General features: G+C 37.4%; 1 protein-coding gene across 15 annotated transcripts in view; it reads left to right on the forward strand.

Moving 5' to 3' along the window:
- Nucleotides 1-21017, forward strand: part of LOC134354059 (RNA binding protein fox-1 homolog 2-like) — a 299787-nt gene that overhangs the window by 186453 nt on the left and 92317 nt on the right. For 12 of the 15 annotated variants that reach the window (XR_010019717.1, XM_063062782.1, XM_063062795.1 and 9 more), the window contains one exon: nucleotides 20252-20503. The exons of 1 other annotated variant lie outside the window; for it this stretch is intronic. Coding sequence is in view for 13 of the 14 variants with exons in the window: in XM_063062782.1 (XP_062918852.1) it covers nucleotides 20252-20503 (252 nt within the window). In the remaining variant the exon portion in view is untranslated. Of the gene's footprint in view, nucleotides 1-15024; nucleotides 15101-17338; nucleotides 17465-20251; nucleotides 20504-21017 lie in introns of those variants that run through there. 2 more of the 15 variants (XM_063062789.1, XM_063062790.1) reach the window with 2 other exon arrangements.

Below are 21017 nucleotides of genomic sequence, written 5' to 3' on the forward strand. Positions count from 1 at the left end.
GTTCTCTGTTTCCCAGCAAGTTGCTGAATACCAGAATAGGAAATTGTGAAATGGTACATAAAAATGTTAGATGGCCAAATAGCCCTTCAGAACACTAATTTTTAAGAAATAATAAATCTGGTGCTTAAAATAAGAGTGAAAATGAAATATTTTAATAGATCATGCAAAACATAAAATAAGAATATTAGAAATAGTAGGGCTAGGTTACCTGTACCATTTCCTTGTGCCTGTCCCACTATTCATTGTCATTGCTATCTTACCTCAGTGCCACATTTCTATACTAATCCCATATCTTGTATTTAAAAAGAATATCATTCTCTGAATATACTCGTTATTGAGCTCTTGGGTATTGATTTCCAAAGATTCACCTTCCTCCGTGTTTATGTAAAAATAACTTGTCCTCTTGGTCTTGAATGGCCAAATTCTTAAATTGAGACAGTCATCAAGGTTCTAAAGCACCATCGCCAAGGGAAATACTGTATTGCCAACCCACATATTCTTGGGATATGGGAGGAAGCCAGAACAACTGGAGGAAGCTCACTGGGAGAAAATGCAAACAGAACACAGACAGCACCAGAGGTCAGGATTGAACTCAGGTCATGGGAGGCATGACGCAGCGCACTCCTAGCTGTACCTCTGTGCTGCTTCCAATAATTTTGTATGTTTCGGTTTGATCATCTCTAATTTTTCTACTCTTAAGGATGTCCGCACAGAAAGCTGACCAGCTAAAGAATCACTTTAAAGCAAGGGTTCCTAACCTTTTTTAATGCCATGGACCCCTACTATTAACTGAGGGGATCGTAGACCCAAAGTTGGGAACCCCTGCTTTTAAGAAACTTCATTTCCTTTATCCTTCCTCAGATCCAACCTGTGCAAACCATTCCCACCAGGACCCTATAAAATGGAAATAAAGGCCAATATGCTGTTGTCTTCCAATTTGTTGTACCTGTCCGTTACCTTGAAGTAGTTCATATACAGGGACCTCCGAGTTCTTGTGAGTACAAACACGCTTTTGTCATTTAAAAATAATATTCATTCTTTCTTTTTTTGCATAATTAATGACCTCGCAATTTTCCACATTACATCTACCATATCCGTGCTTGTTCTGAAATCCCGGAATGCCTGTGTGCATTCCTCAGAGGCAATGCTGTTACTACTTAACTTTGTATTGTTGGCAAACTTTGATTTATTATACTTGATTCCCTCATCAACATCATTGAAATGGGTGCTGAGGCCATTGAATAGATTTCAGTGACATCCCACCAGTCATATCCTCATAGCGCAAATAAAATCTATTTAGATTATGAGAACACTCAGTCCTCTTTTATTGTCATTTAGAAATTCATACATGCATTAAGAAATGATATAATGTTTCTCCGGAGTGATATCACAGAAAACAAGACAGACCAAAGACTAACACTGACAAAACCACTTAATTAGAACATATAATTACAGCAGTGCAAGCTATACCATAATTTGATAAAGAACAGTCCATAGGCACAGTTTAAAAAAAAAGTCTCAAAGTCCCGAGTCGATCGACTCCGGAGTTCCCGATAGTGGCAGCAAAAGGGAACTCCCTGCCATAAACCTCCAGGCACCATCAACTTGCCGATACCTTGAAAGCAGCCGCCCCTGAGTCCATCCGACCAAAAACTCCGAGCTTCCGAGCAGCCTCTCCAATACAGCATCCTGAGCGCCATCCTCTGCCGAGCGCCTTCAACCTCTCCCCAGCCACTGAAACACGCAAAGCCGAGGATTTCAAGGCCTTCAGCTCCAGAGATTCCGGTTACCACACGGTTACATTATCTAATCCTTGATCCAGATCAGTGAATTATCCTTTACACAGTGCACTTTAATTTTTCGTATTCATCTCTTGTTTGCTACCTTTTTAAGGGATTTTTAAAATCTAGGTGCACCACATCAACTGATTCACTCTTACCTATACTGCTAGTTAATGCCTCAAAAAAAAAACTGGTGGATTTGACAAACCCTTTTGTAAGTCCATGTTAATTCTGTTCAATCCTATTATTAGTAGTAGTAAATACTCTGTAATCATCCCTTTGATAATAAATTCAGGCATTTTTTCCCTTCTGTCTTTCTCAGGCTAACTTGTCTATATTTCCTAGGTTTCTTCTTTTCCTTCCCCCACCCCTTCTAGAACAGCAGGGGCCTCTTTGCTGCTGTCCAAACTGAGGCATCACATCAGTTTTATGAGATTTTAGTGGATATACTAGTTGTCGTCCATCTCCATTGCTGTCTTGTTCAAACCCTTTTGATGCAGAATCATCAGGGCCTGGGAATTTATTGTCCTTCAGTCTCATCAGTGACAAAATAGTATTGGACAAATTAATGTTAGTTTCTTTGCACCTTGTTCACTCTGGACCTTGAGTTAATTATGATTTTCTGTGTCTTTGGTGAAGATGGTCATTAAAGATTTCTTTCTCTTCCATTTTCTGATTCTCCAGTATATTCCTGTCTCTGTCTGAGGAACCCACATTATGATGTCCTCGCGTATCTATAGAAGCTCTTGCTTACATTTTGATGTTTAATTCTGGTATCCTTTCATTCTTCTTTCCATTTCTTATCAATGTCCTAGCACAGGAAATGTTCCCAGCTGTCAACCTTACTGTTCCTTTGAAGGCATCATTGTCTTTTACCTTTTAGTATTTATCTTTGCCTTTCTTAATACCCATGGATCAACTACTTTTCCTATATTTTGTCATAAGTATATGTTACTAGTAAAATGTTGAATAATTCTTTTACTGTTAGCCATTGTTTGTTTACAGTCATACTAAACGTAGATTCTCCATCTACCATGGCCAGTTCATACCCAGTGCCACCTTAGTTTGGGTTTAATTCAGAATTACGTCTCCGATTTCAGATTTAAGTAAATCACTTTCAATTTTTTTGATATGAAATTTCTCACATTATGATCACTGCTCTCTAAATGGTCCATTAGCCATCAGATCAACCCTTTGTCATAACACAGTACTAAATCAAAAATAGCCCATTTTTAATAATTGAATGCAACAATTTTTAATCTACAGAGATTATTTGGTTTGTCTGCACTGTTTCTAGATGGAAACTTGTCCATGGTTATTGTACATGCATGTTCAATTTTCCAATTCCTTGCATTTTCTACAGTTTGGAGAGCCTATATACAACACTCATCATTTTTTCTGCCCCTTCCCGTTTTTCAGTTCAGCCTTGACTCCATCAGGTCTTTCTGCCTCCACCTCTATTTTGCCTAAATCACCTTAAAAATAAATGCAGAATTTTGAATTCCCAACCTTTGTTAATATGCAACCATGCCTCTGGAATGGCTTTTAGATTGTACCCAGTAATTTATGCCATTACTTCTCTGACCTTGCTATGTGGTGTATTCAGATAAATCTGAACCTCTACTGATGCTCATTGGAATTGTACTAAGCTTTGTATGTTCTGCTCTTTTTACGATAGGCTTTAGTTATCATTCGCTATTTCCTATTCTATTGTGTTTTTTTTCCCCTGTAATTTTCTATTTGTCCACTCACTAGAACCCTAACCTTCCTCAATGACAGAAAATCCTGGAAATGCTCAACAAGTCAGACAGCATCTGTGGAAAGATAAGCCGAGTTAACGTTTCAGCTCAATTTGTCAGAACTAAAATTCTTTGATTAGGTGGTGTTCAATTTGTGGTAGGAGGAAGACATGTGGAAAATCCACAATCCTACTGCACATTTGTATTAGGAAAACTGTCCACATGAGTAATCTATATAACACACTTGCAATTTGTATTGAATTGAATATGTTCCTTTACAATGCATTTTATGCATGCTTAATTATTGATATATTTACATTAAAATATTGTTTTTCTTATAAAGTTAGATAATCCAAGATGAATAGTGAGCAACTCAATTACCACTGCTACAGAATTTTAAGAGGATTGTTTGCATCCACAACTCTTAATACACACTAACAACTTTGCAGTCTGACATCACTCATTGTACAAACCCCATTTCCAGAAAAGTTGGGATATTTTCCAAAATGCAATAGAAACAGAAATCTGTGATATGCTAATTCATGTGAACCTTTATTTAACTGACAAAAGTACAAAGAAAAGATTTTCAATAGCTTTACTGCCCAACTTAATTGTATTTTGTCAACATACACAAATTTAGAATTTGATGGCTGCAACACACTCAACAAAAGTTGGGACAGAGGCATGTTTACCATTGTGTTACATCACCTTTCCTTTTAATAACACTTTTTAATCATTTTGGAACTGAGGATACTAATTGTAGATTTCCAATTGGAAATTTTGTCCATTCTTGCTTGATATAAGACCAGCTGCTCAGCAGTCCGTGGTCTCTGTTGTCCGATTCTCCTCTTCATGATGCGCCATACATTTTCAATAGGAGATAGATCTGGACTGGCAGCAGGCCAGTCAAGCACACGCACTCTGTGTCTACAAAGTCACGCTGTTGTAGCCCGAGCAGAATGTGGTCTGGCATTGTCCTGCTGAAGTATGCATGGACGTCCTGGGAAGAGACGTCACCTTGATGGCAACATATGTCTCTCTAAAATCCTAATGTACGCCTCAGAGTCAATGGTACCTTCACATACATGCATCTCACCCATGCCATGGGCACTGATGCACCACCATACCATCACAGATGCTGGCTTTTGCACCTTTCGCTGATAACAATCTGGATGGTCATTTTCATCTTTGGCACGGAGAACTCGACACCCGTTTTTTCCAAAAACCAGCTGAAATGTGGACTCATCTGAGCACAGCACACGGTTCCACAGTCTTTCGGTCCATCTGAGAGGAGCTCGGGCCCAGAGAACTCGCCGGCGTTTCTGCATCGAGTTGATGTATGGCTTCCTTCTTGCGTAATACAGTTTCAGGTTGCATTTCTAGATGCAGCGACGGACTGTGTTGAATGACAATGGTTTTCCAAAGTACTCCCGAGCCCAGGTGGCTATAATTGTCACAGTAGCATGACGGTTTCTTAGGCAGTGCTGCCTGAGGGCTCGAAGATCACGCGCGTTCAGCAGTGGTTTCCGACCTTGCCCTTTACGCACTGAGATGTCTGTGACTTCTCTGAATCTTTTCACAATATTATTTACTGTAGATGTTGAAAGACCTAAATTCTCTGCAATCTTGCGTTGAGAAATGTTCCTTTTGAACTGACTAACAATTCTCTCACGAATTTTGGCACAAAGGGGTAAGCCACGACCCATCCTCGCTTGCAAAGACTGAGCCTTTGGATGCTACTGTTATACCCAGTCATGATACCTCACCTGCTATCAATTAGCCTGCTTAACGTGGAGTCTTCCAAACCGGTGTTACTTGAATATTCTGTGCACTTTTCAATGTTATTTTAACTCTGTCCCAACTTTTGTTGAGTGTGTTGCAGCCATCAAATTCTAAATTTGTGTATATTTACAAAATACAATTAAGTTGGTCAGTAAAACTATTGAAAATATTTTCTTTGTACTTTTGTCAGTTAAATAAAGGTTCACGTGAATTAACATATCACAGATTTTTGTTTTCATTGCATTTTGGAAAATATCCCAACTTTTCTGGAAATGGGGTTTGTACATAAAACCATGTTATTTGATGCTGCTTCCACCCTACAGTTCCCATGCGATTTCCTTGCAAATCATTGGTTCTACAGTTAGGAAGGTGGGCCAGCCTGCTTTAAGAAGGTTCATTGTTGGAGTGGAGATTAGTTTTGATACCTTCATTGCGAACTTCCTAGTGATCCAGCCACACACACCATAATGCCTAATAAAATCTTCTTTATCTTCTACCTTTACACAAGAAATTTAATTGATAGTTGCCAAATAAAACAACTGGTTGGAGCCCTTTTGAATTTTTGTTTTGTGCACCACTTTCCACCCCTGTCTTTTTGCTCCAAATCTGGGAGCAATGAAGTCCCATGCATGCCTGACTCGTAGAAGTTCCTTCACAAACTAGGGAATGGAATACGTACATGCCTTCAGCTTCATTCAGAACAAGGTAATACCTTTATCTGCTAGGTCACAAACCAAAATGAGCTACACTCTCAGATCTTGGTAGATACTTTGAAAGACACGATCTTCAGTTATCTTCTTTTGTTTTAAATTAGCTGAACTCGTAGCTTTTCTTTATCATTGTTTTAAAGAAAATCTGTTGCATTTATTTTTTCCTACAAACTCCAGTTATTTTGTGTTCCACGTGTCAGCTTTGAGTTGACAGAAACAGCATGCGATAAACACTGGGCAATCTGTTCACAAGTATGATTGATGGTCACTTGGTCAAGACCCCAGGGACAACACCTGATCTTTTTCCTAGATGATGCCATGGGATTTCTTGTTTCCACCTGAGTGCAGCTAAGGCTTCAGTTCCATGTATCATACTGATAGTATTGCCTAATCAGTATTGCATTGGAGTGTCACCCTGATTATTTGTGTTCCGGGCTCTTAGGTGGAACTTGAGCCTTCAAACCCTTGATTCAAAAGCAATTTTAACTCATTCAGTTATAAATCAGAGAAATGTTTCTTTGATGCTATTAGGAACATTTGCTTTTGCAAATGTACGGCAACTTCACTTGAATAATAAATTTGCTCTTGTTTTCCCTTGTGTTAAACAGGTAGGATGGTACATGAGCAATATACTAATTCTAAACTGAATTTGTCATATTTCAGAACTGAAACTTTGGTCAGATCTATACTTGGGTGGCATGGCCAGTGCTGACTTGCTTTAAAAGTACAGCTTCACATTTTTTAAATATACCATTTCTAACATCTGCTTCATGTGTTAAAATGAAGTGGAGAAAAAGTGGGAAGGAGCACAAAATACAGTGGATTCAGTTTAAATTTATAAATTATTTTTCAAAAAGTATCAGTACATGGCCTTTTCAAATTTCTGGAATTTTAAGTTTCTACTGGATGGTTTTGTCAGAACAATTGCTAATACCAGTAATTCATCAGTCATCCAGGATCTATGGGGAATAGGGAGTGCCAGTTGTATCAGAATTGCTCAGAAAACTTTATATTGCTGAACTATATTTCTTTTCCTTATCTTTTTAAATAACAATGATTAATACTGCAATTTTTTTTAAGACTAAGCATTATTAGTGTAAACTACAACAAAATAAATCATGGGATCATACTCATCAGTACATGAGGTTCAAAGGTTTATTTTACTATCGGAGAATGTATGCAATGTACAACCTGCAATTCTTACTCTTCACAGACATCTATGAAACAAGAACCCCATAGAATGAATGATAGAAACCTCAAAATCCTCAAAGCCATCCCCCCATCTCCCTTCACACAAGGGAAACTCTTTTAAAAAAAAGATGTTGCTACTATTCAACCTACAACTATAAATTATATGTTTAAACTAAACTAAAGATGTCTTTCCATACCTATTTTGTATTTTGAAAAATATGTATCAGTTAACATTAGGAATTGTTGCCAATGTTATGAGAATCCAAGATAGATAAATTACAGATAAAGGAGAGGTTATTATATTTTGCAATCTGATATGAATTTCAAACTTCAGTATAGACACGGAAAGTCTCTCATTTGAATTTTACAGTTTAAGCTGTTTTTCATAATCGAAGTTACAAACTCAGTTGTGCAAAGATCTGACAGCTTCTGAGATGAATGGTTATGATCTCGCTGACTATAAGTTATGGCTGCAGTCTAGGTCTGATTTTCTAGTTGATAGCAGCAGAGAAATGTGGGTTGAGATGGGGATGTAGGGAGAAGATGGTGACACATTAAAAGAAAGGCTGAAGCCTATTCGTTTATCAGAAAGCGCCTGCTTCATATTTGGATAATTATTGTACATTCTTCCAAAAAAACACTTATAGATGAGTATAACAGCAGCGTTAATACTCCCAGTGGAAAAAATTCATCGCGAACTACTTACTCATGTCTGAATGCAATTTCATTCATCTCTGCTTGAACCTCAGGGATGCTGAGATCCAGCAGATAAACATAAATGCTTTTGTAGAGAGATTCCGATTGGGAGAGTGGAAAGATTCTTGGATGGTATGTCCTTTTGAAATCAGCTTTTTTGGTTACATTCCAGTAAACCTAGTGGCCTCTTTAATTCAGGTGCATGGAGAAAGAATTGTAATCCTGCACAAATTGCTTTCTATTTAGAACAGTAACAAATCCTTCTATTTTACTGAAAGTATAGTTTGGATCTGATTCTTTAATTGCCTAAGAAAATGTAATCACTTCTTTATTTGGATCCAGCAGCTTCTACTCTTCCAGGAACAATCATTAGTCTTTTAAAGCCTCTGAAATAAAGATGGCCAAGTAGCACAGCTTAATTTTGCATATTGCTGCTGAGGTACTCGGATCAAATTGCAGCCAAGGCTATCATTTACTCTGAGCTTTCCCCTTAATGATAAACTGCTACTCTTGCTTTGTTTAAAACAGCATTCAGCCTACCGTCACAACTTAAATATAGGGCAAAATTGAGATTATTTAACTGCTCATAGGACAAACTTTTAACGGTGAGACTTGTTCTTAAGTACAATTTATTTTGGAAAAGGAACTTATCTGATTTTTTTTCTGTATATAAGAAACTGTAATATAAAAAGCTACTTGACAGGCTATTGAGACATAAAGACACAAGACTACAGATGGTGGAATCTGCAGCAACGCACAAGACCTTGGGGGAATTCAGCAGGTCAAGCAGCATCAATGGAGGAAAATGACATTGGAGGTTTCAGGTTGAGACCCTTAATCTGTCATCCAGTTGAGGGGTCTTGACCCAAAATCTCAACTGTCCATTTCCTCTATAAATGCTGCCTGACCCACCAAGTTCCTGTAGCTTTTTGTGTTCTTTTGAGACAGAGAGAGAAGGGAGGAGCTACTTGATGGATGGCTGGTGTTCAGCAGGGTGAGATAAATAGAAGGTCAGCTGGTAGACACAGAGACACATGATTTTGGACACTGGATGAGCTTTGTTGTGCCCACAGCAGGTGGTCTTTTGGAGGATCGATCAGTGGCTCTCACAGTGTGGAGAAGGTGTGACTGGTGGGAAGTGTGTCCAACCCTCGCCTTGGTTGATGACTTCACCACAGAAAACGTCCCCTTGTTGTGGTCACATTCGGTGACTTCGAGAGGATTTTGGAGGACAGCGGGAAGAATTGACGACATCAGCTTACTCAAACAACAACAACCTCTCCATCACAACTCAACTCAGTACCATGAACTGAACTGAACTTTATCCATCACTGTAATACTGTATCCATTTACCTCTAGGCTTGAAGAAGCTTGGTTTTTATATTTCCACGCTTATATGTATAATCATTGCTAACCTATTTGATATATCTGATATATTATTGTATTGTGTAGTTCCTAATAAACGAGTATTAGTTAATAGCAATTCCAAACTCCAAGGTGTCTTCCATTTCTGCTGGTTCTTTAACCTGTCACGGGGTACGTGACAAAATTGGGGGCTCGTCTGGGATTTGAACCCAAGACCTCTTGCACCCAAAGTGAGAATCATACCCCTACTCATTCCTGATTAGATTGTCTGGCATTTTGAATGGGGTGAATTCACAAAACTTACTTGGTACCTCTAACTGCACAAAGTTATATTCTAAAATGTAGCAAAAATGAGTGACAAGATAGCAGTGGCTCTGTATGAAATGGGCATGGAAATACTTAACTTGCCTTGTTCATTGTAGCATTGTTTGTCTATTACTATTAAACATCCAGAAATGAGTCTAAAATATTAGACCTCGTTACATCAGGAAAAAAAAATCACTTTACGATAAATTTAACATTTCATACTGTTCAGGAAAATACCATGAGTGGGGTTCTAAATCGATAAGTTGAGCAAACCCCGAACTCACAGAAAGATAGAAGAGTGATAGATTCAACTTGAAAATAGATTGCATTTTTTGATCCAGAATGATTAATTCTGACTCCTGGTTTGAACAAATTATTGATAGCTGATCTCACAGCAAAGGCAGTATTTGGAAGTGAGGTGATCAATTTTTCTAACTGGCCAATCAAACTCTATTTTGGAAATTTTTGATATTTTAATAGTTGAATTGGTGAGAGGATTGGAACGGAATCAGAGCAATGTGACCTTAGAAAAAAGGTGGCATAAGTTTTATTTCAAAATACAGCAGTATTCCAGCCCACTTGTGATTCTCAATCTATGGGAAAAATCTGGGGTAAGGAAGCTAAATCTTAAATATTGTTTTGCAAACCTGGAATAATTAATGGGTGAAGAAATGCATCCCCCTCACCTCCATTCAAGGCCAAGTGAGCTAACATTTCACCTAATCTGTTGGGGTCATCTATTGCATCCAGTGCTCCCAATGTGACCTACTCTGCATTGGTGAGACCTAACCCAACGTAAATTGGGGATCACTTTGTCAAGCACCTCCGTTCTATCCACAATAATTGGGAATTTGCTGGTGACCAACCATTTTAATTACTATCCCCATTCCTGTTCCAAGATGTTGGTCCATAGCATCCTCTTCTGCTATAATAAGGCCACTCTCAGGGTATGTGAGCAACCCCTCATATTCCTTCTAGGTAGCCTCCAATCTGATGGCATGAACATCGATTTCTCCTTTCAGTATTCTTTTCTTTTCCTCTCCTCCTATCTTCTTCTATTCCCCACTCTGGCCTCTTACCTCTCTTCACCTGCCTACTTCCTCTTAGTGCACCTCTTTCCTCTCCAGCCCTTGCCTTTCCCACCCACCTTGCTTCACCTATCACCTAGCTTGCCTCCTTTACCTCTCCCTTTCTATTCTGACATCTTACCCCTTCCTTTCCAGTCCTGATGAAGTGTCTCGGCCCAAAACATCATCAGTTTATTCATTTCCGTAGATGCTGCCTAACCTGCTGACTTTCACCAGCATTTTGTGTGTTACTATGGATTTCCAAAATCTGCAGAATCTCTTAAATGTATAATTCATACAGCCCTGCAAGATTATTGGTCTTTGATGAGGTTACCATGTGCTATATAGTTGACCTGTGCTCTCAAACATTTCCAGTTAACCAAATATTACCTGGCATTTGCTGGCACTGTAAATTGACTACTTTGTTCCTTCGTGGGGTGCTGAATTGACTTCATTGTTTCCTTCGTTTTCCGGGTGCTGCAGAGTGCTTTAATTGAATTTTTTTGGCTGCAACAAAACCATTCCTGATCATTATCCAGCAACCTGCACTGGAATACATCAACAGCCAGTTTGACAGAATATTGGAATTAGCCACTTTGGACATTGCAATCCAATTGAGTGTTGCCCTTCTTCTTAATGCAGATTCATTTATGAGTACCCCTTTAGGTGAAAATATTGGATTGTCACAGTCTGAAAGATTGTATTCTAGTCTGGTTAATGACAATGGATATCAACTCCATTTGAAAGATATCTCTTTATGATTCAGTGTTTGTGAAAAATGAAACATTTTTTTAGGTTAAATTGTTTGAAGGTATGAAAGCCATAAACTCCTACTGCACCTCATAATGGACAGCTTAATGCAGCTTTAGTCTAGGTGTGACTGAAGCTCTTTTTAATAACCTTGTACTTGAGACCAAGGCATAACACAGTAGCTTCCAGGGAAGAATTAGTGTTTTTGTTTGAACTGACAAATAAATACTTTTGTGGAAAGGATGGTAGTGGTCTTGTCTATGAATATTATCGAGATCTGAGTATGAGACTGTCTACTGGAGTGGATGTATTCCTTCAATTGTCTTCCTTCATTCTTTTATTATGGAGTTCAAGAGTTCTTATTAAAGTAGATTAATTAGGAATTGTGGATCTCTGGAAAGGTATTTGTTTTGACATGTATAAAGCAATTTTTTTTGAAGGAAAATCTTTTCTTCCTAATGAGTAATTATGACATAGGATTACTGTAGTAGTTTAGTTTTTAAAGTAGATTATGTCTGCTGCCACCCACAAAGAAATATAACATGATAAAAGACTAAAAAAAAAATCTCAAATCTAAGGGAAAGGTTATTCAACTATTCATTCTGGGATAAAACTGACATTGACATTAACAAAAGAAGAAAAAACTCAAGTTACAAAGAAGCTAGTATATCTCAAATTAAATTTTTGTGTGAAGAAGATTTTGTATTTTAGTAATGGGTGCTCCAGACATCTTGGAAATGAATACTGCAGCAGTGGAAAGTTCTGCTTGAATCATGATGAAATGTGTTTTTCATTAGTGACTGCCTTTGGCAAATGCTGTGAATTTCTTCAGTGTTACTGATAGAGTTCTTTAGTTAACTCCATACACACCAAATATTTTATTTTCTCTTTGATAACAATATGAAAGGATACTGAAGCACATTTCTTTAATTTTAAAATAATTATAGCCTCAGTTAAGTTGAAAACCACTGCCAATTAATTTCAAACTTGTCCGGGTAAGTCTTAGCTGACCAATGGAATAATTTCGGAACACTCCTGAGCAGGAAAACTGTCACCATTAATCTCTCAGCAGTCAAGAAGTTGCATGAATAGTAAAGAATGGAAAAAAAATACGGTGCACACATACTCTTCCTTCATCGCAGCACACCTCTAGGAAAACCACTGTAATGAAAATAAATGACAAGATGTGAATTTTTGCTGTACAAAAATCTTTTGCTCCCTTGTGCCTTAATGAGTAAATGCTGTGCCTTGCATAGCACAAAGCAATTTGGAATTCCTCATCTTCCCCATCTGCTCTCTTCATCTTTCCCAAAGAACCAACCAAGTCAGCGAATTTAAGCTGATTAGTAGTTAAATCACCCCAAGTGCCATGAACTCTGAGAAGCTGATGACCATCTATTGATTATATTGTCTAATGCTAATGAGGTTTTTGCTTTACTCATTATTGAGTACCTGCTATTTGTACTCTTCGTTCAACCTCTGAAATGAAGCCCTATTATTATTGTTGTTGTTGCTGTGATTGTCATTATTAAGACTACTTTAAAAGGCCCTTTCGTTTGTAATATCTGTAAAAGAAGTGAGACTCAAAATATCTTCACATTGCGCTCTCTTATTGCATAAGCTCAGTTAGTGTATGTTTTCAAATTTGCCTCTAAAGACCTACAGATCAGTGAAGGCAGATGGTAAAAAAAAATTATTTAAATCTATTTTTTCCAAAACTGAAATTGCTATTTTGAGCTTTGCCTTTAAATCAGTGCCTTGCGTCAGCATACTTGTGTCATGCTGGTTAGACTATGCTGAAACTCTTAAGCTGGTTCATCACATTTTATATTCCGGAGGGAAACTGGGTTTTCCAGTGGCAAAGGGCAGGATCTCTGTGCTTTGCACCTCTTTGGACTACTGATGATCAGGATTGCTATTGACCAAGGGAAACTTGGGTTAACAACCAGCAATATTTCCATTAGGTAATCAGATTCAGGTTTATATCCAACATGCAGTTCTGCAGATGTTGAAAACCTTAAGCAACACACGCACACAATGCTGGAGGGTCTCAGTTTGAAACTTCAACAGTTAATTTCTCTCCCTAGATTCTGCCTGATCTGCTGTTCCTACAAGTTTTGTGTGTTTATTATCATTGACAGTGCTTTAGTGCCAAAGACTTTTGTACAGTAATATATTTGTCAACGTGGAGCGGTGAATGAGGTTTGTAAACCTGGCAGGAGCAAAGGGTGTTGGGAATGGCGAGGGTGAGGTGCTGTGGGAGGGGTGTGGGAAAGGTGGCAGAAAAGGAATAATGGGGGGGGGGCGTCAGGTGGTGCAAATGTTGACACACCCAGCCCTGAGACACCAGACAAGGTAATTTGATTCTAAACAATTGGTTTATTGATGATTACAGAATGTCTGGTGTTTCCCACTCCCTCACCCCTTTTCCTAATCATAATTCCCCTCTCCCTGGCCCCTTCCCACTCTCAGTCCAGAATAGTGACCCATATTAGAATCAGGTTTACTATCACTCATATATGTCATGAAATTTTCTTTTTTTTTGCAGCGCGGTATAATGTAATACATAAAGTTACTACTGTGCAAACGTCTTAGGCACCCTAGTGCGTGCTTTCTCACCCCCCGCCACCCCCCTTCCTCACACCTCAGACTTTTGCACAGTACTGTGTGTCATGAACTTTGTTTTGTGTGAGATAGTGTTCCATGGATTCATGATCTGTTCGGAAATCTGAAGTCAAAGAGGAAGAAGCTGTTCTTAAAATATTGAGTATGGGCCTTCAGGTTCCTGTACCTCCTCCCCGTTGGTAGTAACATTAATAGGCCATGTCCTAGATGGTGAGGATCTTCAGTGATGGATGGCAGCCATCTCTTGAAGATGTCTGTGATGAAACTAGTCGAATCTGCAACCTTAGCAGCCTCTTGTGGTCCTATGCAGTGGAGCCTCCATACCAGGTTATGATGTGCAAGATTTTGGAGTGGAAGGTGAGAATAGTGTAGTTGGGTGAAATATTTGAGAATGAGGAACAAAAAATGGTTTCAGTTTATATAATGCTTTAGCCTACATTCTGGATGTTACTAAATATTTTACAGCCAATTAATTATCACAACACCACCCATTTTATACAGCGTTCAAAGCAGTAAAAAGGATTAATTCCTTTGATTTCTATTGCTGAGAAATATTTCTAAAGACCATATTGGAGAAATAATGCTGCCTAAAGATGATACTTCGTCTTTTGATGGCATTATCTCAATATAACATGAGCACCTCCCCTATATTTCTTGATAAATAGGTAATGAGCAAACTTTACTAAACAGTTATCTCAACTCTGGTAAATTAATTAAAAAACACAGAAGACTGTAGATGAGAGTTAATAATTACACTGGGAAAGATGAATGCAGGAAGGATGCATAAAAGCTGGCTTATTGCATTTCTATATATAAACTCTATATAACTTTCCCAATATTAGGCATGAGATTTCAGCTAAAATTAGTTTATACATATCATCACTAAATACTGTTTCACTTTTACCATGGACTTACGGATAAATTATTTTTGGAGGAGTATAGTTTTCTGAGATCTGATTAAAGAAACTGCTCAGTAGTTTTGTCTTTTTTCTGTGCAGGTCACTTACCTATGCTTTATATGAATATGGTTTGGGAATGGTATCCTTTTATGTGAAAATTCATCATCATCTTCCTCCCCAAGACACTGAGTGAGAAAGAGAATTGATCTCTGATTTCCATCTTTTTCTGCATGATCTCTTGATGATTCTCTTGATTATAATGCCAGATTTTAATGGAATATTAGAGTTTGGATACACACTTTTTCTGGATGACTGTTATTTTGTTTTATTTTTCATTTTCACCACTGGTCTGAATCTCTTAAATAATAGCCACCAGAAACAGATATTAGTTCAGTTAATTCACCAAAACACACTGATACTGAAAGTCGGTGTAAACCTAGGAAATAGTTGTTAATTTCTTTGTTGATCAAGCTTAATTTCTGTTTAACTATGCCCTACTCATTGCATTTTCTCAAAGTTGCCCTGTTTTTATTAGGAAAGCTTGTACATATTTTCTTCTTCTGCTCCTTAAATCTATTGTTTTCAGAGCAAATTCACTTTGCTGCATAAAGTGAGTCATGCAGCCTGCCCCACCTCCAATTAAATGGCTGACACGATGTTGTCAGTAAATATTTTGTTCTTTAATGTGTGAAACGTGTTTCAATGTCCCAAACTATTGATACCCCATCTAGCCACTGTGATTTACAGCTCTGTGCATTCAATTAAATTGGTAGTTGACAAATCCAAAAAATAATCTGTTAATTCCTATTTTTTTAAAATCTGTTAACCAATCCTCAATCCACACCAATTTTCCCCCATCTGCTCTAATTTTGTTCAATAAAATCTGTGCCAATTTATCAATAACCTCTGAAAGCATGCCACGTGCACTGGTTTGTCCATGATTTTCTTTCATAAAAGCATGTTAACTGTGCCCTGTCTTATTAATCCTGCTACCATTTCAATAATACACACAAAATGTTGAAGGAACTCGGCAGTCCTGATGAAGAGTCTTGGCCTGAAATGTCAATCGCTTACTCTTTTTCATAGATGCTGCCTGGCCTGCTGAGTTTCTGCAGCATTACCTTGATTTCCAGCAATCTGTAGATTTTCTCTTGTTTGTGACCATTTCACAATAGTTTGTAGCATCTTCCCCATTGCACCTGCCTTGCTTCATTAAATAATTGGTTACATTTGCTATCATGCAATCTGTAGGAATTGTTTCTGAATCTATAGAATTCTGGAAGATGATGTTCAGTCCATCTACTGGCTCCATTGTCTCCACTGTCACAATTTTCACAATCTTTGGATCGTCAACTCCTAGAAACTTTTTGCAGTCTGAATTGTTTCACTGGTACTTTATTAAACTATTGTTAATTACTTTCAGCTTCCCATTGACTCTACTCAAGTTGTCCTCTACATACAAGAGATTTTCTTTATCATTTTTGAAAGCAGAGGCAAAGTGGTTGTTTTAATTTGTCTTCCTTTTTCTTATTTTTCAATATATTTTCTCCTGTCTAAATCTATTTGTCTTACTGGGTTTTTTGCTTTTTACTGATCTGTTCGAACTTTAATACGATTATAATATTTCTTCTCTTCTGTTCCTTTTGTGTATTTTGTCATCCTTTGAATTCTGAAATTTCCCCATTCTTCAAGTGATCTAGGATTTGGGCGTTCTGGTGCATAAATCAAAAAGTTAGCAAGCAGGTCCAACTAGTTAAGAGGGAAAATGATATGCTGTCCCTGTTTGCAGAGAGATTGAAGTTTATGAATAGGGAGGGTTTATTGCAGTTGTACAGAGTATTGGGTGAGGCTGCATCTGGAATAGTGTACCCAGTTTTATTCCACTTGCCCCTTTATCTTTTTTTTTTAAAAGGGTATAGTAACATTAGAAGCAGTGCAAAGAAGATTTGCCAGGTTCATTTCTGGAATATGAAGGTTATTCTATCAAGAAAAGCTAGACAGCATGGGTTTATGTTCCTTGAATTTTGAAGAATGATCTATCAAGGCAGTTTGGCAATGTAGATGTCAAGTTATTTCCAAGTCCAAGGGGCCAGTCATCTAAAACTGAGGTACATACAAATTTCTTTTGAGAGGGTGCTGAAATTTTGCAATTTTGTTATTGAGGGTGATGGAAGTATTAAGTATAAGTGGCAGATTATCAGGAATATTTATGGTGGAAGATAGAGGAATTAGTGCTATGGGATGCTGGCACAGAGGAGGCTAATGTAGATCAACTATGATCACATTGAAGGCCAGGGCAGGAATAAGTGGCCTATTCCTATTTTTTGAGTGCTATCCATTTGATAACATTCCCTTTTTTTCTAATACTATTTGTTTATCTCTCTTGTTAGCCGTGGCTTGGTTTGTTTTAAAAAGAATGAAAGATCTGCATCTGAGTACAAAAGAAAATCAAGCTGAATCTTCAAAAAAGTGTGAAAGCCTAAGAAACAGAAGTCTGAGTGTCATAAAGAGACAGCTACAGAAGAAAATAGTGTAAAGTTTAATTAACCTCAGGTAAAAGGAAGGAACAAAACATAAATGACTAGAAATGAAGAATAAATTTTAATGAAGGATAGAGATATTGAAATACCAGTTGTATAGTCGAAGGAAATCAAACAATAAGAGAAAAGGGTAGAGTCACATAATTGTAGATAAAAATGAGGTGCTGTAAAATTGCTGAACCTGTAGTTGGAAAAGCCATCACATCCTAATGGTTGCATTTTAAAATTAGGAAAGTCAGACACAGCTGCAACTATAATTTTTCTTTTTGTCTGCAAGTTGTACCCAAATTCCACCAATACGTAACACCTGTTCATAAGGTTACTGCAGACCAGACAGCCCTTTAGTCACAATACAGATTAAAAATCATGACATTTAAGGTTACGGTGTCTTTCATTTTTATTTGCACCTTTTGCTTTCTTACTATAAGCAGTGACTGGAGTTCAACAGCTGTGATTTAGCTTATGACTTGTATCCATGCCTCTATTAATAGATGTTCCTTCTGCAAATTCCATTTCATTTTACAGGATTATGTGTCTAGATTCCCACTAAAAGAGATTTATTCAAGTTTTTTTGTATCATGTTGTTTCTTTTTTTATAATATTAACCATGATAGTTCAATTAACTTCATTGTTTTTAACCCCAAATTGTAATACTTCAGTAGAAAACTACTACATTTTTATGTAAGGTTTGTCCTTTCTTTGATTTCATCATTAACTTTAGTTAAATCATATATTCCAACATCTTTTTCCATGCTTTTCTAATCGTTGTTATTTTTAGCTGTATTATAGATGAACACTGTTTACCTACTGAGATTTGCCAAATGTGAACAAGCTTTTTCCTTCAGTGAATGTTCAGTTGCATTCCCACATTGAAGGACCTATCCATATTATGAAATATGTATTGCTGTTAAATTGTTCTGGATGGTAGATATTAAGTATCATATGATGGAGTTTTGTGTTACAGCTGATAAAACTGAGTATTTCAGTGCCAGTCTTCATTCTTGCACTGACTTGGTGGGGGTGGGGTGGAGATGATGTGATAGTCATGAAGGTGGAATACAAATTATCTCTTTCCACTGGTAGTTACATTTGGTAGTAGAAGTTTATGCCCATCCCAGCTACATGGCAAACCTGTGTATTTTAATATTTGCCTCCTCACACATGCAACATGGTAGTTGCCAGAAAACACGACAGCAATTAATGAGGGTCATTGAAGACTGGACCTGAGGTCAGTGTGCTCCAATTAGTAACATTACTTTGTCTTCTGACATATGAAGTGAAAGCAGTTTTGCAATCGATCGGTCTTTTCAGTTCTACAAATATCCAGCCCTAATACATTATGTATATTCCATAACCAAAGGCTAGATTTACTTTGACTAATTAGTAGGAATATTGCATTGTTTATGTTTGTATTTATTTGACCATGTTATCAGATATGGTTTAATAGTGAGACTTAAGGGGAAGAAATGTTTAAAAGGGTTTTGTGGACTGGAGCTGGACATTATAACTTGGATATTGAACTTCACACAGTCACATTGTGCTTTTTATTTTGTCCGACTCTCAATAAAGGGTCTCAGCCCGAAACATCGACTTCATTTCTCTCCATGACGCTGCCTGACCTGCTAAGTTCTTCCATCATTTTGTGCGTGTTGTTTTTTTAAGTGTTCTCACCTACTGCCTGCCCAAGTCTAGTTTTTTTCCCCATCTCTCTGTCATTTCCCCTGTCATTCCCCCTTTCCCTCCCATATTTTTTGTCCACATGATTAATGTGCTGTAAATTTTCTGGTTATTCAACACAAAAGCAGACATACTGAATCTGTGTCAAGCATTTTTTTTTCCCTGTGTATCATTTATCATGCCAGAATCATGAGGAAAATTTAATATTTCATCAATGTTGGCAACTAAATATGGGAATGGATCTCAGAAATTCAGCATGAGTTTTAAACTGCTAGCTATTTGGAAATGGATTAATATTTGCAAGGATCCTACACAGAAATGCTGAGAAACCAATAATTTATGGTACTTTTTCATGCAGAATGTGTATTTTGCACAACTGTTCTGTTGGTATTAGTCATTCACTCAAACATGATGCTGCCATTTGAAAACTATTAATGAGCAATGAGACTGGTGAACTCTGATTACCTAAAGGATCATTACTGGAAATAGCTTTCATGTATTCTGTCAATCTGAAATTTGTGTTTTGGGCCACATAGTTGAATGATTGTTGTATCGTGCTGTTTTGATTCTTTTGATCTTGCTTCTATGTTTCAAAACCAGAAATTTGAAAATGGTTTCATTTTCAAACTTTCTCTTGCCCCCCCGCCCAACAAAAGCTGCCATATAATTTTGCTAATCTAAATATTAACAATTATCTTATGCAAATATATAAAAATAGAAAATACACCGGAAGTAATGTTTGCCAGCATTTAGAAAAGGCGAGAGCCAACTTAAGGTTTCCAAGGCTTTCATGCTAATGTCCTTTAGGCATTATCCTCCCAATTCTCTTCTCAGATACTTCCATGTGGTATTTCAGATATTTGGCATATATAGTTTTTAACTTCATCTTTACAGGGAATAAGTATGATTTCTAATATTTCAGTAATTTCTGAAAAAATTTGGTATTAAAAATGAACAGACATAATGCTTCAGTAACCTAAAGGGGAAATATCATGCACAATTGTTGTTAATGTCTTGAATGTGGTCATGTCAGTCAGGTCATTGAATATTCACATTTAACTCCTATCCAAGAATGTCATAAGAAACGTTCCTCAAATGTCATTTTTCATTCATGTTTCTTCAGGGTAGCCAGGAGCCAGCAGCCACCCCAGAAGCTATGGTACAGCCGTATGCAACAGTTCCATTCCCTCCTCCCCCTCCTCCTCCTCCTCCACAGAATGGAATTCCAACAGAATACACTGTTCCACACACTCAGGACTACACAGGTCAGACGCCAGTCCCAGATCATAGTCTGAACATCTACGCATCCAGTCAGACCCTTGGGGAACAGAGTGGCACAATTGCCAATGTACAGCCTGTATCTGGAACCGCCACAGTAAGTTAAAATCTGGGCTTTAGTCTTCATCTTACATGGTGATGCAATGCAAAAAAAAAGTTCAATTTTCTGTTTCAAGTTACATGCCACAGCAAGAATAAAATAATGTGGAATATTTGGTTTTACAAGTGGTCAACTTGCCATATTTGTGTGTCATTTATATTTAAAGAAAGTAACTTCAGAATTCTAGCAACCCATTCACTGTTTATATTATGGTAACAATGCCCCAGGATCTGCATGTTTGCAGTTTATGAATAAAATTTTAAAACAAATGCGCAATTAATATAAATTAAAATTTTTGATTTGAGAAGACCAGCTGAAATTTAAGTGCATTGTCTGTTTGCATGAGTGTCTTCTATATAGCAAGACCTAAGAAAATCTAATTATTTTGTTTTAACCAATAGAACCTGTTTAACGTTTCTGTTGGTGACCCCCTATAACTGAAGGAGAAAACCCCCTGCCCAGTGAAAGATTTGCTGGTTCTATAGTAACATGCGAATTTGCTGTCGTCTCT

This window comes from Mobula hypostoma, chromosome 11 (genome assembly GCF_963921235.1).
Source record: "Mobula hypostoma chromosome 11, sMobHyp1.1, whole genome shotgun sequence".
Lineage (NCBI taxonomy): Eukaryota > Metazoa > Chordata > Chondrichthyes > Myliobatiformes > Myliobatidae > Mobula > Mobula hypostoma.